The 22,201-nt window shown below is 46.5% G+C and overlaps 1 protein-coding gene across 1 annotated transcript in view; it reads right to left on the bottom strand.

The window, feature by feature from the left end:
• The window catches only part of syne2a (spectrin repeat containing, nuclear envelope 2a), a 242,120-nt gene that overhangs the window by 173,330 nt on the left and 46,589 nt on the right, over positions 1 to 22,201 (bottom strand). The window contains exons 13-24 of the mRNA XM_084151514.1: positions 21,956 to 22,120; positions 21,319 to 21,431; positions 20,039 to 20,207; positions 19,438 to 19,534; positions 18,707 to 18,906; positions 10,819 to 10,983; positions 10,320 to 10,457; positions 7,539 to 7,640; positions 7,034 to 7,192; positions 2,130 to 2,288; positions 996 to 1,799; positions 527 to 661 (exon numbers count right to left, since the gene is read on the bottom strand). Of these exons, the coding sequence (XP_084007640.1) occupies positions 527 to 661; positions 996 to 1,799; positions 2,130 to 2,288; positions 7,034 to 7,192; positions 7,539 to 7,640; positions 10,320 to 10,457; positions 10,819 to 10,983; positions 18,707 to 18,906; positions 19,438 to 19,534; positions 20,039 to 20,207; positions 21,319 to 21,431; positions 21,956 to 22,120 (2,406 nt within the window). The remainder of the gene's footprint in view (positions 1 to 526; positions 662 to 995; positions 1,800 to 2,129; positions 2,289 to 7,033; positions 7,193 to 7,538; positions 7,641 to 10,319; positions 10,458 to 10,818; positions 10,984 to 18,706; positions 18,907 to 19,437; positions 19,535 to 20,038; positions 20,208 to 21,318; positions 21,432 to 21,955; positions 22,121 to 22,201) is intronic.

Genomic DNA, 22,201 nt, shown 5'->3' with positions numbered 1-22,201 from the left:
CTTGATTATCTCCCTGCAATTGGATTTTGATAGGTTGACTAAAAATGTATCCACTGATCTGCCCATAACCTATACATTGCCCAATGGAGCTCAAAGCCCTGTTAGGTATGAGTTCAATCATCAGCTTGCTGCCAACCCTAACCATTATGCTTTATTAAAAGGTTATTTATTGTGGCCTGGGCCTGGGGTGGTCTAGCGTTCTAGGCTGCTGCCTCTAGAATACATGTACCGCTACCAGCATGGGTTTGAATCCAGCCAATTGCTCTTTCAGCCACAACTCTCTTATTTTTCCTCTCTACCTCTTTCTGTCATATCCAATAAATAATAAAATACGTAAGGAGTGGGACTGCCCCACTCCTTTAAAAATAATTACAATTTATTTATCAGAGGCAGCAAACAGTGAACAAACATTTTCTATAGTGGCCGTTCTTGTAAGTCTCTCTGGATAAGGCCGTCTTCTAAATGACTGAAATATTTTATGTAAATGTAATGTCTTCTTTGAACCAGCTCCTTTTCCCATTCCTACCTCCCACTGTTTCCTGACTGAAAGAGACAGTAGCTTCACGGCTTGGAGCTGGGCCCCAGAGCAGAGGGCCCCCAAACCCTCAGCGGCCCCCAGGAACTCCTCCAGGACGGCGGGCCTCAACGCACCCAGGACCCTCTGGAGGATGAGAGATCATGCAGACAAAAATCATAACCCCCACACCATGGACAACATGACCACATACTGACCATTGACCAACACTCCAAAAAGACAGTGAATTCCATACATGTTTTAGGTGTTGCGCCTTTGCCATACTCTGGGATTACAAATGACAACTTCTGACAAAGGAAAACGTTTACTATATTGCACAAAATATTACAGAGATTAAATAAAGAGACACTTTATTCAGACATTAAAAAGTTATACACATGATAATCATGGAGATGCAAATGGCAACGTTTGACAAGAAAAAAAAACTAAAACGTTAGATGAAATACTATTTGATTTCTACCTCTTTTCTCTTAGCTTGCCAGTCAGACATCTCTCGGTCACTGAAGAGTACGATGGCTTCCTGGATGTTCTCTTTCAGGCGAAACTTGGCCTTCTCCAGCCTGCTCCTAGCCATCGCCTTGGCTTTCGAGTAGATCTCGCTACTGACCATGAACGGTAGGCATGGAGAGGCTTGGTCGCTACCCTGTTGAGGAGGGTTCTGGGTCTTCAATTGGCCTTTAACTCTGAATTTGGGGGTGTGGGTCTGTTTTTGAGTTGCTTCAGACTGGGTTTGGGGCACTGTGGGAACATGGGACAAAGCTTGACCCACAGGCTGCTGCTCTCGCTCTTCGTGACTTTGGTTCAAAGGTTGAATTTCACTGGGTTTGGCATATGTTTGAACTTGGGCCAGAAGCTGAACTCGAGGTTCAATGGGAGTTTGAGTTTGCTGCGTTTGAGGTTTGTTTTGAGTCTGAACCTGAGATTGAGTGAGGCCTACCGGCTGAGGCTGTGTTGGGGTCTGGGTGTGAGGTTGACTTTCTGGTAGGGCCTTGGTGGTGGCTGTCTGCTGGCTCATGGCCTGGGGTAGACTGTCCCCTTGCAGTGGGCTATGGGGTTCTGTGTGCCGCCCATGTGGGGGTGTCTGAGTTGCAGGCTTGGCGTGGGATGGCAGGTCACCCTTGCTCTTGGCTGTGGCCGCTGCAACTGAACCCCTCTGGGTCTCTGGCAGTGAGTACCAACGGACTACCACCTTGGGTGGTGGCTCGTCCCCCGCCGGAGCCCGAGCTCGCCTTGACCCCAGGGAGCTAAGCATCTCCACAATTTCCTGTAAAAGGAAAGACACACAAACCAAACATACACACATTTAGCAAACACCTCTGAAACTGAGACAGACAAACTTCAAAGAGCACTCCTCAACTTCTATATCCGCCTACAGCGAGGTCTTAACATGTTCATAAACTAAGGGTTGGGTCTTTGCAAATGTAACTGCCAGCAACTGGATTTATTAATAATCTGTTAGTTTAATGGTCGAACATGACGACCCACACTGTTTTCCAAAGACTGAAATGGAGCACTTCCGTTTCCTACCCAGCTAGCCTGAAATGTCAGATAATCATAGCTGCGGTGTGAATCCGTTGTCCATTACTGTAAGTACCTGAGCCTGAGCAACCGCTTCTGTGACTCTGTCCTCCAAAGCAGCTGCATTGAGGTGTTGAATAGGGGAGTTTGTCTGTGCTTTCTCCACCAGGACTTGCAGGTCCTGCCCCTCTGTCACCACCTGGCCCTCAAGCTGCAGGCCACGAGAGATCAGTGCCTGTGCGGAACACGAGAAACAAACAACGTTTTTGGAATGTTATGAAGTAATGTGTCGTTGAAATTCTACACATGTCGTGGAAATTACCACCACGGACACCTGAAGTCAATCTTAAATGAATCATTGTTTATTAACAGTTAACTGATGCCAAATTGTCGTGGAAATTCTACACGTCGTCGAAATTACCACCAGGGACACCTGAAGTTAATCTTAAATGAATCATTGTTTATTAACAGTTAACTGGAGAGGTTCAAACAAACTTGATGCACCATAGTGAACGTCTGTCAGGAGCTCAAATGGGGCAGTCCCGTTAGTTCTCTTATATAGTTACACAGACAAGTAATATTTGCATGATTTAGCTTATTCATTATTCATAATTAATTTATTATCAATGTTTGGCTCATGTCATGACTTCCTCCGAAGCTGCCTCCTCTCCTTGTTCGGGCAGGCTTCGGCGTTCATCGTCACCGGCCTTCTAGCCACTGCCCCTCCATATCTCATCATTCCATTTGTTTTGTCTTGTCTATTACACACACCAGGTTCATATCCCCTCATTAGTACGTGTATAAGTGTTCCCTCTGCCCCCTTGTCATTGTGGGTGATTGTGTATTGTGAGGAGATAGTAGCTTGGTTGAGCTCAGTGTATTTTGTATTGCCGGGGTATTTTCCCCGTGTGCCTGTTTGTTCCAGTGTGCCTGTTTTGCGCACTGGATTGGGTAACGCTGTATTACGGAATAAACTCTATATACTGTGATTTACCCTCCTGCACCTGACTCCTTCAAATCACGAATCACAGAATCACCCACCCGCTATGGAGTCAGCGGGAGAGGAGCGCATGCCTGGAGTCGTGGCACGGGTCCAGGAGCATTCAACAATGCTAGCCAGCTTGGGAGAAGCGATGGATCGGGTTCTCCAGGTCATCCAACGCCTGGAGATGAGAGAACCCGATCTGTCGAGACCAGCTGGGCAACCGGATCCAGCCACCCACACCCCAGCACCCAGAGAGATCCACATATCCCGACCACCCACACCCCAGCACCCAGAGGGATCCACTTATCCCGACCACGGGATTTTGATGGCACAGCTGCTCTTTGCCAGGGATTCCTCCTCCAACTGGAGCTCTACTTTTCCAGCATCAGCCCGACCCCATCGGAGCGGGAGATGGTGTCCGCCCTCGTCTCCTACCTCTCGGGGAAAGCCCTAGAGTGGGCCAACGCGGTCTGGAATGAAGGAGGAGCCGCGTTGGACAACTACGGGGATTTCACTCGCCTCTTTCGGGCTGTCTTCGATCACACGCCCGAGGGTCGAGAGGAGGTCGAGCGGCTGGTCCACCTGAGGCAGGGGACGAGGTGTAAGGCGCTAGTCGATTCAGGCGCAGCTGGGAACTTTATGGACAGGTCATTCTCACACAGTCTAGGCATTTCCTTGGTTCCCCTATCCATTCCACTCCCCATCAGAGCACTTGACAGTCGACCATTAGGGTCCGGGTTTGTTAGGGAAGTTACAACACCAGTCACTATGATTACCCACAACACTCATCGCGAGCAGGTCACTTTTTCTATTATTGAGTCTCCTGCTTTCTCTCACTGTTCAAATAAACCTACCATTAAAAGTATAGACTGATCATCTCTTTGTCAGTGGGCAAACGTACAAAATAAGCAGGGGATCAAATACTTTTTTCCCTCACTGTATGTCAAGGCAGAAAAGTGTATAATTTTCCAGCAGTCCGTCTCCTTCCTCGGATACCGCATTACCACCTCAGGCGTGGAGATGGAGGGAGATCGCATTTCAGCCATGCGTAATTGGCCTACTCCAACCACGGTTAAGGAGGTACAGCGCTTTATTGGCTTTGCCAACTACTATCTGAGGTTTATCCGGGGCTTTGGCAAGGTCGGAGCTCCCATTACATCTCTGTTGAAGGGTGGGCCGTCCCGGCTACGCTGGTCTGCTGAGACTGACAGGGCCTTCAGTAACCTGAGGGGTCTGTTCACCTCAGCCCCGGTACTGGCCCACTCCAATCCATCACTACTGTTCGTAGTGGAGGTGGATGCGTCCAAAGTAGGGATAGGCGCTGTCCTATCTCAACGCTCGGGCACGCAACCCAAGCTCCGCACCTGTGCCTTCTTCTCCAAGAAGCTCAGCCCGGTGGAGCAGAACTACGACATTGGTGATCGGGAGCTGTTGGCTGTTGTCCGAGCCCTGACCATATGGAGGCATTGGCTTGAAGGGGCGAAACACCCTTTCCTCATCTGGACGGACCACCGTAACCTGGAGTACATCCGGGCAGCGAGGAGGCTGAATCCTTGCCAGGCCAGGTGGGCCCTATTCTTCACCCGGTTTGATTTCACACTATCATACATTCGGGGTACGAAGAATGTGAAGGTAGACGCATTGTCAAGGCTGTATGACACAGAGGAGAGGCCCAAAGACAACACCCCCATACTCCCGGCCTCCTGCATTGTGGCGACGGTAGTATGGGTGATGGACGCAGATATAGAGCAGGCGTTATGAACAGAGCCATCTCCAACTCAGTGTCCAGCTGGGCTGCAGTATGTGCATGCTCTTTTCCGTGACCGTCTGATCTACTGGGCACACACGTCACCCTCCTCTGGTCACCCAGGTATCGGTCGTACAGTGCGCGTGTATGTCTCCTCCTGCTCGGTGTGCGCCCAGAGTAAGGCACCTAGGCACCTAGGCACCTCCCAGCTGGAAAGTTACAGCCTTTACCAGTTCCACAATGACCATGGTCTCACCTGAGTGTTGATTTCCTTACCGATCTTCCCCTCTCTCAAGGTAACACCACCATCCTGGTCGTTGGGGACCGCTTTTCCAAGGCCTACCGCCTCCTTCCTCTGCCCGGTCTCCCCACGGCCCTGCAAACTGCGGAGGCCCTGTTTACACACGTCTTCCGGCACTACGGGGTACCAGAGGATATAGTGTCCCCAGTTCACATCCAAGGTCTGGAAGGCGTTCATGGAACGTCTGGGGGTCTCAGTCAGCCTGACCTCTGGTTTCCACCCCGAGTCTAATGGGCAGGTGGAACGGGTATATCAGGATGTGGGTAGGTTCCTGCGGTCCTACTGCCAGGACCGACCGGGGGAGTGGTCGGTGTTCTTGCCATGGGCCAAATATGCCCAGAACTCTCTCCGTCACTCCTCCACTAACCTAACGCCATTCCAATGTGTTTTAGGTTACCAACCGGTTCTGGCACTGTGGCACCAGAGCCAGACCGAGGCTCCTGCAGTGGATGACTGGTTTCTGCGCGCGGAGGAGACGTGGGGTGCTGCTCACGTCCACCTCCAACGTGCCGTGCATCATCAGAAGGCGGACACTGACCGCTACCGCAGTGAGGCCCCTGTCTTCGTACCGGGTGATCAGGTCTGGCTCTCGACCAAGAATCTGCCCCTCCGCCTGCCCTGCCGTAAGCTGAGCCTGCGGTTTGTGGGGCCGTTCAAAGTCCTGAGGAGAATCAACGAGGTTACCTATAGGTTATTACTCCCCCATGATTATCGTATTAACCCCTCATTTCATGTGTCTCTCCTCAGGCTGGTGGTGGCTGGTCCGCTCCAGGAGTCTGAGGTGCGGGAAGTCCCTCTGCTTCCTCTGGACATTGAGGGGGCCCCGGCGTACTCCGTCTATTCCATCCTGGATTCGAGGCGTCGGGTGGGGGCCTTCAGTACCTCGTGGAGTGGGAGGGGTACGGTCCGGAGGAACGGTGCTGGGTCCCGGTGAGTGATATCCTCGATCCCTCCCTGTTGCGGGATTTCCACTGTCGCCATCTGGCTCGCCCTGCTCAGCATCCTCCTGGCCGTCCCCGAGGCCGGTGTCGGCGCGCTGCTGGAACTACGCATCGGGGGGGGGGGGGGGGGGGGGTACTGTCACGACCGGCCTTCTAGCCGATCACCGGCCTTCTAGCCACTGCTGCTCCATATCTCATCATTCCATTTGTTTTGTGTTGTCTATTACACACACCTGGTTCATATCCCCTCATTAGTACGTGTATAAGTGTTCCCTCTACCCCCTTGTCCTTGTGGGTGATTGTTTATTGTGAGAAGATAGTAGTTCAGGTTGAGCTCAGTGTATTTTGTATTGCCGGGGTATTTTCCCTGTGTGCCTGTTTGTTCTAGTGTGCCTGTTTTGCACACTGGACTGGTTAATGCTGTATTACGGAATAAACTCTATATACTGTGATTTACCCTCCTGCGCTTGACTCCTTCAAATCACGCATTACAGCTCATTCATGTGACCGACCAATACTGGTTCATGCATGTCACAGACCAATACCTCACAAGGCTTCTTCTCTCCAAGCTGAGACCTTGAAACTGAGATATCATTCTCAAAACAAGGTTCTGAGCTTACTGCCAAATTGCAGATACTGATAGTGAGGATTCGTTCAGTCAGTCACTTGCATGAACACAGAAATTGGTTATTAGAAAAGCACAAACATAAAATGTTCCATCACAAATGTTAGATCAAAGTCTTATTAGAACGTAATGGCAATGATAGCTAATGTCCTAGGAATGTTTTTGGTTTGCTGGTAGGGCTAAAGTCAATACCTGTAGCCTATACGATCTGCCACTACTAGAATACATGATCTGCCAGTACTAGAATACTGCAAAAGGACATTGATACTGTAAATAGTTATACATGTCCACACAAGCAGCGACATGTAAAAGCAAGAAGTGTATCGGCACAGAGTAGTGTATGCTAAAGATAATAGTAGTGAGGAGATTGTGGGTGCTCACTTTGGCCTCTCTTCCAGGTTTCCTCTCTTTCAGGTGCTGGTAAACCTCCAGGGCTTCGGTCCCCCAGTGGCTCAGCTCGGCCAAACGGCCCTCTAACATGGACGCTGCCCTCTGTAGATCACTGCATGTCCTTTCCGCTCTGGCAAGCGCCTGCCAAACCTGCACACACACGCACGTGCAAACCAGGGTTGGGGTTAGAGTTGGTCTCAATCTGAATTGAAGTCAGTCAATTTAAAATGATATAGATTTCAGTTTACTTCCTGAATTGACTGATTCAATTTGAATTTACCCCAAGCCTAGTTCACAAATTATATCTACTTGTATCAAAACATAATGCTGTTTCTAATCTTGTATAATATTTGTATAGTCACATTCTTGTCATAACACCTGCCAGCACACTAGAAAAACACTTAAAACCGCTAGTCTAAAATCGTTCACATCCACAGTACTGTCCCAGTGTTTGAAAGGCCAGCAGAAAGGCACTGGGGTTGTTGTGAGGGGCTACCTCTGGGAGTGTATGCCTGAGTTTCTCCACTTTGTCCACAGGAAAGTCTGGGGATGGGCTGAGAGAACCCAAATCCACCTCCATTATCTTCTTACTCAAAAGCTGCGGGGACAAAAAGAGGAAAGAAAATTAGGGAGTGAAAGACCAGGTGCAAACCAGGGTTGCACCAGGTGCAAACCAGGGTTGTAGTGCTGCCGGAGCGCAGGGGAGTGGCGCCCCCTGACCTTTTTTCAATTTGAGGATACATGAAGCTAGTAAAACTATTTCTGGAAAATTAATTCTGATAAATACTATTTAAATACCACTAAAGTTCCATGAAAAACATTAGAATGACAAACCAAATAAATCTGTATAGCAGCCTAGAGGTAGGCCTAGGTAAATGGTGGTTTCATCCCTGTCTTCTCTCTGGTGGTGGTGAGAATGATGAAGAACTATAGGCTACGTGTGTGCACTGTGAAGGCCCGTCGGAGGCTTGACCACTTTGGCCAATCAGAACTTTGATTTAAAAAATCTGCTGTTGAGCCACATGAACCTTATCATCACACCAACGAGCTTAAGGATCCAAATTCACTGTGTGTCTGCCTTGATGTTCATAAAACTCCATGGACCCCCGCTTGCACTGCGCAGTGGATACCCAAACCAGAGTGGTCACCTCAAAGCCCAAAGAGCCTGACCCTCTCTGGAAGTTGCTGTAGCTCTGCTTGGGATATTTAGCCGATATTGGCTATTGGTTGAGATGCACTCTTAGAAAAAAGGGTTCCAAAAGGGTTCTTCGGTTGTCCTCATAAGAGAACCCTTTTTGGGACCAGGTCGAACCCTTTTTGGTTCCAGGTAGAACTCTTTTGTATTCCATGTAGAACCCTCTGTGGAAACGGTTTTACATGGAACCTAACAGGGCTCTTCAAAGGGTTCTGCTATGGGGACAGCTAAAAAAACATTTTAGGTTCTGGATAGCACCTTTTTTTCTAAGAGTGTACTTGGCCAATTGATTTGATATCATGTTTAATCTATGTAAATCAATTATATGAATTGATAGTTCACCTCTGTTTTATTTTATTCTGTGATAGGGTAGGCCTATATTGTAACCATGTGTTCAAGATAATCAAATCAAAGTTATTTATGATACAGCATAGTGTAAGCTGCACAATACAATGAAATGCCTGCTCGCAACTAAAGCTCTCCTTGCAAACAATGCAATGATTTTAAGCTACAGTATATGTATACTACGGATGAAAAGTTTTAGAACACCTACTCATTCAAGGGTTTTTCTTTATTTGTACTATTTTCTACATTGTAGAATAATAGTGAAGACATCAAAACTATGAAATAACACATATGGAATAATCTAGTAACCAAAAGTGTTAAACAAATCAAAATATATTTTATATTTGAGATTCTTCAAATAGCCACCCTTTGCCTTGATGACAGCTTCCTCCACCCCCTCCCCCTCCCTTCTCCCTCTCTGCGGACGACTTTGTCAACCACTTTGAAAACCATTCACTCAGCCTATTGAGTCCACTGGTCTCACTCACACAGAACTACCCTACGCCTTGATCTCTTTCTCCCCTCTCTCACCAGATGACATCCTGCAACTAGTGAGGTCTGGCTGCCCGACAACCTGCCCGCTCTACCCCATCCCCTCCTCCCTTCTCCAGACCATCTCTGGAGACCTTCTCCCATTCCTCACTTCCCTCATCAACTCATCCCTGACCACTGGCTGCATCCCCTCTGACTTCAAAATGTCCCAAGTCCTCTCCTCAAGAAACCAACACTCGACTGATCTGCCGTCAAAAACTATAGACCTGTATCCCTTCTTTCTTTTCTTTCCAAAACACTTGACCATGCTGTCTCTGATCAACTTTCTTGTTATCTCTCTCAGAACTATCTTCTTGACCCTAACCAGTAAGGCTTCAAAACAGGTCACTCAACCGAGACTGCTCTTCTCTGTGTCAAGGAGGATCTCCGAATTGCCAATGCTGACTCTCTCTCCGCTGTTCTCATCCTTCTAGATCTATCCACTGCCTTCGACACAGTGAACCATCAGATCCTCCTCTGCACCCTCTCAGGGCTGGGCGTCTCAGGCTCTGCACACTCTTGGATTGCATCCTACCTGGCAGGACGCTCCTACCAGGTGATGTGGAGAGGCTCGCCTCCACTACAAGACCATGGTGCTTGCCTACGGAGCAGCAAGAGGAACTGCCCCTTCCTACCTTCAGGCTATGCTCAAACCCTATACCCCAACCCGAGAACTCCGTTCTGTCACCTCAGGTCTCTTGCCCCTCCCACCCCTGCAGGAGGCCAGCTGTCACTCAGCCCAGTCCAAGCTCTTCTCTGTCCTGGCACCCTAATGGTGGAACCAGCTTCCCTCTGAAGCTAGGACAGCAGAGTCCCTGCCCATCTACCGAAAACATCTGAAACCCTTCAAACAGTATCTTAAATAATCCTCCTCCTCACCTCGACACCCTCCAATAAAAAAATGCAATTGCACTTGACCCCCCCAAGTCTAGCTCTGACTCTACTGACTCTGATTCTACTTTATTGCAGAAAAATGTACTTTATTTGTGATATGTGGTTGTCCCACCTCTGGATAAGAGCATCTGCTAAATGACTAAAATGTAAATGTAAAATGTTGCATACCGGTGTAGGGTGAAGTTGCCCTTTGATGCTGATCTTGAGTCAGTTTAGCATTTCCCCCACTAATGGTTAAGGTTAGGATTGGGGGAAGGGAAGCTGATCCTAGATCTGTATCTAGGGGAAATTTCACCCAGGAGAGTAGTGTACCTGCACCCTCTTCTTGTAGGCCTTCAGTGGGACAGACTCCACCTCTAGGCGCTCCCTCAGCAGCCAGCCTGCCTCTTGGGCCAGAGCCTGCACCGCCTGGATGGTTAGAGGACCAGCACTGGGCTGGCTTGATACCTCCTAGTTAACACAAGAGGATTCAGACCACACACAACTTTAGATCACAAGACTGTGTTAGCTCGCTGAGCTAAAGCCTGGCCATTAATTCAGGGAGCTAGTCCTCAGGGTCATATTCATTAGGCCTGAAGAAAACAAACTGAAACAGGGAGGGACTACCCTGGACTTGACCAATAGAAAATTCTTATTTTCGTGTTCCATTGCAAAACCTTTTAAAACCTTGTATGTTGTCTGCCCTAATGAACACAACCCAGGTCTCAGGCAAGGTTACACTGAACCAGTTCCACTTACATACACAAATAACAACCAACAAATGGATGGTGAAAAGATCAGAAAGGTTCGTATAGGGGACAATAGCACTCACAAACATAGTCCTCTTCATGTAGTCGGCCCACTGCATGTTCAGCTTACTAAGTTCGGCTACCAGGGCTTTGCTGGTAGATGGGTCTGTGACCTCGATGAGGAAGTTACCGACCTCGTTCAGGTAGGCCTGTAGGGTGCTCCACTGGGACACCTGCTGGGAAGTCCCCTAAAGGGTCGAAGAGACAGTAGGGTCAAGCTTTCCTACAGAAAATTTCACACAAGATTAATATGTTTTATTTGCCATATGAAATTATTATATTTTCAATATAGGCTACTTGCAATAAACTTGCAAACTGAAAATACATTGCAAATGTGTTTGTTGAAGTACAGACCTGGTGAAATGTGTTTGAATCACATTGCAACACACAATTAACATTGTATAATAAAGGCATTTTCAACACATTTGGATACTTTCATCATCTAAATTAAATTCTACATTAAATACTGATCAAACAAGATTTTAGTCCCCGTAGGATAGCGCTCAAGGCTTTTGTTCTATCCCAGCACTAACACACCTGATTCAACTCATCAACTAATCATCAGCCCCATGATTAGTGTGAATTCGGCCTGTGACCAGTAGACAAGAAAGAGGAGAATATATTTTTTTATGAGGAGGTACGGGAGACCGGGGAACAAAGTAACACGGGGCACAAAGTAACAACTACATAACTGAAATTATAAATAACTTAGAAAGCTGTTATTCAATGTGCTAATGTTTGGTTAGTGTATTTACATGCCAAGGAAGTTTTGCTTAAATCCATAAATTATTTTGTTTTATTGTTTTATTAATTCTAAATATTCTTGCCGTCTCTCTTTCTTAATTATTGACCTGCGGAACATTCTCCATGTATCAAATCAAATCAAATCAAATCAAATCAAATCAAATTTTATTGGTCACATGCGCCGAATACAACAGGTGCAGACATTACAGTGAAATGCTTACTTACAGCCCTTAACCAACAGTGCATTTATTTTAAACAAAAAAAGTAAGAATAAAACAACAACAAAAAAGTGTTGAGAAAAAAAGAGCAGAAGTAAAAAATAAAGTGACAGTAGGGAGGCTATATATACAATAGAATAAAGTGACAGTAGGGAGGCTATATATACAGGGGGGTACCGTTGCATAGTCAATGTGCGGGGGCACCGGCTAGTTGAGGTAATATGTACATGTGGGTAGAGTTAAAGTGACTATGCATAAATACTTAACAGAGTAGCAGCAGCGTAAAAAGGATGGGGTGGGGGGGCAGTGCAAATAGTCCGGGTAGCCATGATTAGCTGTTCAGGAGTCTTATGGCTTGGGGGTAGAAGCTGTTGAGAAGTCTTTTGGACCTAGACTTGGCACTCCGGTACCGCTTGCCGTGCGGTAGCAGAGAGAACAGTCTATGACTAGGGTGACTGGAGTCTTTGACAATTTTGAGGGCCTTCCTCTGACACCGCCTGGTATAGAGGTCCTGGATGGCAGGGAGCTTTGCCCCAGTGATGTACTGGGCCGTACGCACTACCCTCTGTAGTGCCTTGCGGTCAGAGGCCAAGCAGTTGCCATACCAGGCGGTGATGCAACCAGTCAGGATGCTCTCGATGGTGCAGCTGTAGAATTTTTTGAGGATCTGAGGACCCATGCCAAATCTTTTTAGTCTCCTGAGGGGGAATAGGCTTTGTCGTGCCCTCTTCACGACTGTCTTGGTGTGTTTGGACCATGATAGTTCGTTGGTGATGTGGACACCAAGGAACTTGAAGCTCTCAACCTGTTCCACTACAGCCCCGTCGATGAGAATGGGGGCGTGCTCAGTCCTCTTTTTTTTCCTGTAGTCCACAATCATCTCCTTTGTCTTGGTCACGTTGAGGGAGAGGTTGTTGTCCTGGCACCACACGGCCAGATCTCTGACCTCCTCCCTATAGGCTGTCTCATCGTTGTCGGTGATCAGGCCTACCACTGTTGTGTCGTCGGCAAACTTAATGATGGTGTTGGAGTCGTGCCTGGCCATGCAGTCATGGGTGAACAGAGAGTACAGGAGGGGACTGAGCACGCACCCCTGAGGGGCCCCCGTGTTGAGGATCAGTGTGGCAGATGTGTTGTTACCTACCCTTACCACCTGGGGGCGGCCCGTCAGGAAGTCCAGGATCCAGTTGCAGAGGGAGGTGTTTAGTCCCAGGATCCTTAGCTTAGTGATGAGCTTTGAGGGCACTATGGTGTTGAATGCTGAGCTGTAGTCAATGAATAGCATTCTCACGTAGGTGTTCCTCTTGTCCAGGTGGGAAAGGGCAGTGTGGAGTGCGATAGAGATTGCATCATCTGTGGATCTGTTGGGGCGGTATGCAAATTGGAGTGGGTCTAGGGTTTCTGGGATTATGCTGTTGATGTGAGCCATGACCAGTCTTTTATCAGTAAGAAGAGGTATTTTGATTGGTATAGTTGATGACAATAATTATTGTTGTATTTTCTCACAAAACTCAGATTAGATTCAGATTTAGCATTCAAAAGTGCGAATTTGACATCTTAAAATGTTTCTATGATATTATCTTAGTTGTAATGGGAAACTTGATGTATAGAAGTGACATTTTATATAATTATGTGTCTAAATGCCATATAAAATAGCATTGAATTTTACGTATGTGGTTAAACGTTACAATTAACCTTATTACAAAAGTAGCTTATATAAGATATATTAATTTTGGCTACTCCGTTTTTGGTCAATATGGCATGCCTAAAACATAAACTTTAAATATTTTTTGTCAATTTAGTGTATTTTCATCAAAATATCAGTTTCAAATCAGACTTGAAATTACACTTCATTATTACCATTGAAGACAGTGTTACAGTTAACCCCGCAGCCTGTAACTTTTAACTCCCTGAGAGATACAAGAGGGACATTTCACTTCCACCACTTTCGGTTGAATTGTAAACAACTGGAATGTCCTAGAAACTTTGTTACAGTGTGTAATGGCAGCTAAGAAAAGTTTTAATTTTTTTATGTTTTTATGTTTTTTTTTAGGGGGTAAATCAGCTTTAACATTGCAGATAGACTGTAACTTCCATCAATGTAATTGTCTGCATGACTTCCAATCCTATGTTTTTTTTTCTTTCTAGCAAATATATATATATACACAGTGAGGGAAAAAAGTATTTGATCCCCTGCTGATTTTGTACGTTTGCCCACTGACAAAGAGATGATCAGTCTATAATTTTAATGGTAGGTTTATTTGAACAGTGAGAGACAGAATAACAACAAAAAAATCCAGAAAAACGCATGTCAAAAATGTTATAAATTGATTTGCATTTGAATGAGGGAAATAAGTATTTGACCCCCTCTCAATCAGAAAGATTTCTGGCTCCCAGGTGTCTTTTATACAGGTAACGAGCTGAGATTAGGAGCACACTCTTAAAGGGAGTGCTCCTAATCTCAGCTTGTTACCTGTATAAAAGACACCTGTCCACAGAAGCAATCAATCAATCAGATTCCAAACTCTCCACCATGGCCAAGACCAAGGGGCTCGCCAAGGATGTCAGGGACAAGATTGTAGACCTACACAAGGCTGGAATGGGCTACAAGACCATCGCCAAGCAGCTTGGTGAGAAGGTGACAACAGTTGGTGCGATTATTCGCAAATGGAAGAAACACAAAAGAACTGTCAATCTCCCTCGGCCTGGGGCTCCATGCAAGATCTCACCTCGTGGAGTTGCAATGATCATGAGAACGGTGAGGAATCAGCCCAGAACTACACGGGAGGATCTTGTCAATGATCTCAAGGCAGCTGGGACCATAGTCACCAAGAAAACAATTGGTAACACACTACGCCGTGAAGGACTGAAATCCTGCAGCGCCCGCAAGGTCCCCCTGCTCAAGAAAGCACATATACAGGGCCATCTGAAGTTTGCCATCACAAAGGAGGAGAACTGGGTGAAAGTGTTGTGGTCAGATGAGACCAAAATGGAGCTCTTTGGCATCAACTCAACTCGCCGTGTTTGGAGGAGGAGGAATGCTGCCTATGACCCCAAGAACACCATCCCCACCGTCAAACATGGAGGTGGAAACATTATGCTTTGGGGGTGTTTTTCTGCTAAGGGGACAGGACAACTTTACTGCATCAAAGGGATGATGGACGGTGCCATGTACCGTCAAATCTTGGGTGAGAACCTCCTTCCCTCAGCCAGGGCATTGAAAATGGGTCGTGGATGGGTATTCCAGCATGACAATGACCCAAAACACACAGCCAAGGCAACAAAGGAGTGGCTCAAGAAGAAGCACATTAAGGACCTGGAGTGGCCTAGCCAGTCTCCAGACCTTAATCCCATAGAAAACCTGTGGAGGGAGCTGAAGGTTTGAGTTGCCAAACGTCAGCCTCGAAACCTTAATGACTTGGAGAAGATCTGCAAAGAGGAATGGGACAAAATCCCTCCTGAGATGTGTGCAAACCTGGTGGCCAACTACAGGAAACGTCTGACCTCTGATTGCCAACAAGGGTTTTGCCACCAAGTACTAAGTCATGATTTGCAGAGGGGTCAAATACTTATTTCCCCCATTAAAATGCAAATCAATTCATAACATTTTTGACATGCGTTTTTCTGGATTTTTTTGTTGTTATTCTGTCTCTCACTGTTCAAATAAACCTACCATTAAAATTATAGACTGATCATTTCTTTGTCAGTGGGCAAACGTACAAAATCAGCAGGGGATCAAATACTTTTTTCCCTCACTGTATATATATATACAGTTGAAGTCGGATATGTACATACACTTAGGTTGGAGTAATTAAAACTCGTTTTTCAACCACTCCACAAATTTATTGTTAACAAACTATAGTTTTGGCAAGTCAGTTAGGACATCTACTTTGTGCAAGACACAAGTAATTTTTCCAACAATTGTTGACAGACAGATTGTTTCACTTATAATTCACTGTATCACAATTCCAGTGGGTCAGAAGTTTACATACACTAAGTTGACTGTGCCTTTAAACAGCTTGGAAAATTCCAGAAAATGATGTCATGGCTTTAGAAGCTTCTGATAGGCTAATTGACATAATTTGAGTCAATTGGAAGCGTACCTGAGGATGTATTTCAAGGCCTACCTTCAAACTCAATGTCTCTTTGCTTGACATCATGGGAAAATCAAAATAAATCAGCCAAGACCTCAGAAAAAGAATTGTAGACCTCTACATGTCTGGTTCATCCTTGGGAGTAATTTCCAAACGCCTGAAGGTACCACGTTCATCTGTACAAACAATAGTACGGAAGTATAAACACCATGGGACCACGCTGCCATCATACCGCTCAGGAAGGAGACGCGTTCTGTCTCCTAGAGATGAACGTACTTTGGTACGAAAAGTGCAAATCAATCCCAGAACAACAGCAAAGGACCTTGTGAAGATGCTGGAGGAAACAGGTACAAAATTATCTATATCCACAGTAAAACAAGTCCTATATCGACGTAACCTGAAAGGCCGCTCAGCAAGGAAGAAGCCACTGCTCCAAAACCGCCATAAAAAAGCCAGACTACGGTTTGCAACTGCACATGGGGACAAAGATCGTACCTTTTGGAGAAATGTCCTCTGGTCTGATTAAACAAAAATAGAACTGTTTGGCCATCGTTATGTTTGGAGGAAAAAAAGGGGATTGCTTGCAAGCCGAAGGACACCATCCCAACCGTGAAGCACGGGTGTGACAGCATCATGCTGTGGGGGAGCTTTGTTGCAGGAGGAACTGGTGCACTTCACAAAATAGATGGCATCATGAGGAAGGAAAATTATGTGGATATATTGAAGCAACATCACAAGACATCAGTCAGGAAGTTAAAGCTTGGTCGCAAATGGGTCTTCCAAATGGACAATGACCCCAAGCATACTTCCAAAGTTGTGGCAAAATGGTTTAAGGACAACAAAGTCAAGGTATTGGAGTGGCCATCACAAACCCCTGACCTCAATCCTATAGAAAATGTGTGGGCAGAACTGAAAAAGTGTGTGCGTGCAAGGAGGCCTACAAACCTGACTCAGTTACACCAGCTCTGTCAGGAGGAATGGGCCAAAATGATTGTGGGAAGCTTGTGGAAGGCTACCCGAAACGTTAGACCGAAGTTAAACAATTTAAAGGCAATGCTACCAAATACTATTTGAGTGTATGTAAACTTCTGACCCACTGGGAATGTGATGAAAGTGTCACGCCCTGGCCTATAGAACTCTAGCTAGTTTGGTCAGGGTGTGAATATTCTAGGTTTGTATTTCTATGTTTGGCCGGGTGTGGTTCCCAATCAGAGGCAGCTGTCGCTCGTTGTCTCTGATTTGGGATCATACTTAGGAAGCCAGTTTTCCTGCCTGTGTTGTGGGATCTTGTTGTGTTCCTGTTTAGGCTTGTGTGTTAGCCCTTTGGACCGTCATGGTTAAGTTTGTTATTTTGGTTACTGTGTCGTGTGTTTATTAGTTAAATAAACATGTACATCTTTCACGCTGCACCTTGGTCCGACCCTTCTCTTAACGTACGTGATAGAAGATCCCACCACCAATGGACCAAGCAGCGTGCCCAGGAGGAGCAGAGAGTATGGACTTGGCGGGAGATAAGAGAGGATCTGGCAAGGCAGATGGAGGCCCTGAAAGGGATCAGGGTGGAGAAGGAGAGACAGCCCCAATACATTTTTTTGGGGGGGCTAAAAGGGTGGTCAGGGAGCGATAGAGAGGAGCCCCGACCACTGCACTTATAGGGGCTCAAGGAGGAGTCCTCACTGGAGGAGGACGGGGCGCGGAGTGTAAAGGACGGAGACAGTCATAGACCTCAGCGCCGGTTCCCAGTCTGGTACGCCCCGTATCTGCTCCCCGCACCAAGCCAGTGGTGCGTGTTCCCAGTCCGGTCCGGACTGTTCCTGCTCCTCGCACCAAGTCAGTGGTGCGTGTTCCCAGTCCGGCCCGGCCTGTTCCTGCTCCTCGCACCAAACCAGTGGTGCGCGTCGCCAGTCCGGCCCGGCCTGTTCCTGCTCCTCCAGTGTAGCGCATCGCCAGTCCGGCCCGGCCTGTTCCTGCTCCTCGCACTAAGCCAGTGGTGCACGTCGCCAGTCCGGCACGGCCCGTTCCACCGGCGCCTGGTCCGGCACCGGTCAGCGGCTCCACTCCGGAGCCAGAGCAGTCCGCTTCACCGGTGCCTGATCCAGCTCCGGTCAGCGGCTCCACTCTGGAGCCAGAGCAGTCCGCTCCACCGGTGCCTGATCCAGCTCCGGTCGGTTGCTCCACTCCGGAGCCAGAGCAGTCTGCTCCACCGGTGCCCAGTCCAGCTCCGGTCAGCAGCTCCACTCCGGAGCCAGAGCTGTCAGCCCCACCGGTGCCCAAGCAAGCTCCGGTCAGCGGCTCCACTCCGGAGCCGGAGCCGCCACCGAGGCTGGAAGCCCACCCGGACCCTCCCCTATTCAGTCAGGTTTGTGCGGCGGGAGTCCGCACCTTATTAGTTATCTTGTTGTTATTAGTTGTTGTTAGTTGTTATTAGTCCCATCCTACAACTCCATTCAACACCACCCATCTATCTCTTAACACCATCCATATTGGATTTCTATTTGCCATATATTTTTCAACTGTACTGTGATGTTTTACAAAAGTTCTGAACCTTTCTATTCTCATTGTTTCTACAGATTGTAAATTGAAAATATGTATGTTGTTTGTATAAAATATTATGAATCTACCTCAAATATTATTTTCATACTAAGCAAAAGCCTAAACCGGTTACTTTGTTCCCGGTCTGCCCTAGAACTTGCCCAATAAGAAACATTTGTTTTCCTGGTGATCCCTACTGAACACGACTCTGGTGTGTTAGAGCTGGGCTAAAACAAAAGCTTTCACACACTGCAGCTCTACAGGGACCCAAATTTCCATCCCCTGCTGCAGGGTTTGGGGGCGAACTAGAGTGGGACCTATACCTCTGTCCCAGAGGACTGTATAAGTGACTGTGACTCCTGAGCCAGCCACGTCTGTAGGGGGGGAAGGTTCTTGCTGTAGGCCTCCCAGGTACTCAACACACGTCCCATGGTGCCTTTCACTGCCGCCACTTCCTCTGTGCTCGTGGCAATGTCACTCTCTGCCTCCTTCACCTGCCTACTGATGAGCTGGGCATCCTCACCTGGGGAGTGGAATGCAAAAGGTTTAGGGTCAAGGTTTATTGGGGTTGTGTTATTGGAGGCTAGAATCCTACTGTAGGCCTCGCTCAGCAGGACAACAGTGTGCATCACTTAATTCAATTGTAACATTGCTGCTCTGAACAACGATTTGAAGAATATTGTGATTATGGTGGTCCAAAGGGAGATTATGTACAGTGTGCTGCATGAGTTTTGCGATTTCGATTGGTCACACCCTTATTGATCAGGTAACAGCCCGCTACACACACCATACAGGAGAAAACACACTTTGATGACTGTTGAAGAATGGTGAGCACCGTTTAGGGGAAACGTGCTGTTCATTACAAACCGTTACGCAATGTAGCAATGAATTCAGGATGAATTCCATCGTACACACTGAAAACTCATAAGGCTATTTCTCTCGTACAGACACGTTTATTCTCACACAGTCACTCACACACATATACAGTACACAAATAATACATTTGCATACACACGCGCATGCAAACATGCACACACACACACACACGCCTTACCCAGAGCTGCCTTGCTTGTATAAGTGCTGGCTGTCTGTTTCAATTTTTGGAGGGCATCCATCAGATGAGAAACTAGGCCTTGGCGATCCACTGTGTCCTGAGTTAAGATAATATCATTCATACAAAACCATAGAGTAAAGAACCTTACGAGTAAAAATGGGTTTCCTTGTCAACATAGGATTCCTTGTTGTTTCAACTTACTTCATCAAAGTAATTGCGTTGTATCAATGTGGATAGTTTGATGAATTTGTTAACTTGTTAACTTTGATATTTCTATAATTTTAAACAATGACAGGGTTAAAGTTTTTATTTATTTTTTAAGTCTAATTTAAACTGAAACAGGATGTTTATCTAGAGTGTTCGCCTGGTTGGACCACACTGGTATCTGATGTAAGACAATTGCTAATCTTGATCACATAATGAGTAGTAACTTGGGATATAAGGTGACTTGTAGATCAGAATCACTGATCTCGAACATGCACATCGATACATGCACATCGATCACAAACAGTGAATCCATTACCCCTCACTGCAGTGCCATGATGCACAGCCAGGGGCAGAGTATGGAGTACATTTTTGGACAGAGGCCCAGCCAACTCACATGCCAGTCCTGTAGGAGCAGACACACTGCATCCTGGGAGCTGTAGGGCCCTTTCCAGGAGCGTAACTTGGCACCAATCCGAGCCAGTAGATCCAGGACGGTGTGCCGGTGCTCCCGGTATTCCAGTTTGATCCCGTGGTACTTAGCCGTGACACGGGCGTTGGTGAAACTGTGGTAAGAAAGACAGGGTTGTGTTCAGTAGGCAACAAACATAAGGGAAAAGACAGAAACAGGAAGGGACAACCTGGTTTTTGTTGCAAAAGGTTTTATATGTTTCTGTTGTGTGCCCACGACCCAGGGGTCAGGAATGAAATGGTGCACAATGACACAGTTCATTACCTGTGAGTTTAGTACAACATACGTTGCAGGTTTGGGAAATGTAATGGAAATGCCACATCATTTAGTGAACTGCCTATTTTTTCTACCCACTCATTTTGTATTTTATGTTTTTAATTAATAGGACAGTCAGTAGAGGGGACAGGAAAGACAGCAGGAGAGTGTGTGTTAAATAGGCAGTGGGACAGACTCGTACCCAGTACCTACACCTTCAGTACATGTGTTTGCTGAGGCGGCACTAACTTCTGGACCAGGCATTCCCAACCTTTTTTCCCCAGGGTCAAAAATATCACGCCCCCCTGCAATTCTACGTAGTTAACCCTAAAGACTTGACATCTTTTAGGTAGGCTATTTAATTATAATAATTTATATGAACTCTCAATTGAATTATACATATGATCTTTTACAGAAAGTGAATAGATCAATTGATAGCAACAGAGTCACACATTGTATAAGTCCAATTTCTTTGACTGCTTGACTTTAGAAGGCTGTAGCTCAGCTTCTGAATGCCAAACCAAATATATTCCCATGTGCATCAGAGTCGCGTCTTCCTCTGGCATGTTTCTATAAAAAAGCTGTCAAATCAAAGAAGGTCACGCCCCTCCCCCACAGCTGGGAACCCCTACTCTAGACCACCCAGGCCACACTGGCAATCACTGTAAATAACTTCAATCAAACCTGCTTTTGCACTCTGTATTCAGTATGTTTGTTTACAAACTACTGTCATCTCACTAAAAAGGTGTCTTATTCTATAAAAAAATATTTTGAGGGAAGTCTATCTGCTATTTTACAGGGCCCAAAACTAGCGATATTTTCTTCATCATACCAACTGACTTAGTATTTTGATTGGCTATCATACAACTATTCTATCTGGGCCAATCAGCTTGTTTCAGACAGGAAGTGATCTCTGTTCCAAGGGAAGTTGTGCCCTTTGCTATGCCCACCGTCTCTTGATTTCCTCTAACTTCTCCACAGGCACGAGTATGGCACCGGTCTCAGCCTGGTTGCAGAACGTGTGAAGGATGTTGAGGTGGCTGCTCAACTCAACCATTGAATTCTGGGGGAGAATGCATGATCGTAAAATTATACAAATGTACATGCAGGGGCTGTATGTGTCAAGCGTCTCAGAGTAGGATTGCTGACCTAGGATCAGTTTTGCCTTTTAGATTATAATGAATGGACAGGGGATCTGATCCTCGATCAACACTTCTGCTCTTAGATGCTGCCCTGATCTTCACAACTCCTAGAACGGTGTGTTAACGTTTCAGAAATGACATCAACATGATACAGCACAACAGTTCCTCCGCTGCACAGCCCAAATGCAATGTAGTCAATGTAGTCAATTTCAAACAAATATAGTAACTGTTTGTTTCTTTTACAGGCAACAACAGTCTTTAGACAGTGTTGAAGAGCTAGAGGCAGAGATATGTAGATGGAGATAGAGCATAGAGTTAGAAAGAGATCCCATCTTTGCCATTATCACTTCTGTGACAGCATAGGGAGTGCCATTGAGGGCTAGCCTATCTCCATTTCAAAGTAGTCAATTCCTTCTTCTTCAACTTCTATAGTTTATTGGCACACCTTGAGTTTTTCCTGTTTGACTCTTGCTTCTTTGGCAGCACGGGCGTGGTCCTGAGCATCTCCTCCCTCTTCAGATAGTACTGCCTCCATACGGTGAAGCCACGCCCCCACAAAGTCCATCGGAGCAGGAAGATACGTATCCAGCTCGGCCTTACACTGTCGCAGCTATAGAAGCGCACAAATGCACACACACACACACACACACACACACACACACACACACACACACACACACACACACACACA

This window comes from Coregonus lavaretus (assembly GCF_964263955.1).
Source record: "Coregonus lavaretus genome assembly, chromosome: 33".
In the NCBI taxonomy this organism is placed as follows: Eukaryota; Metazoa; Chordata; class Actinopteri; order Salmoniformes; family Salmonidae; genus Coregonus; species Coregonus lavaretus.
Note: the sequence above shows the minus strand (reverse complement) of the source record. Positions and strands in the feature narration are given on the sequence as shown.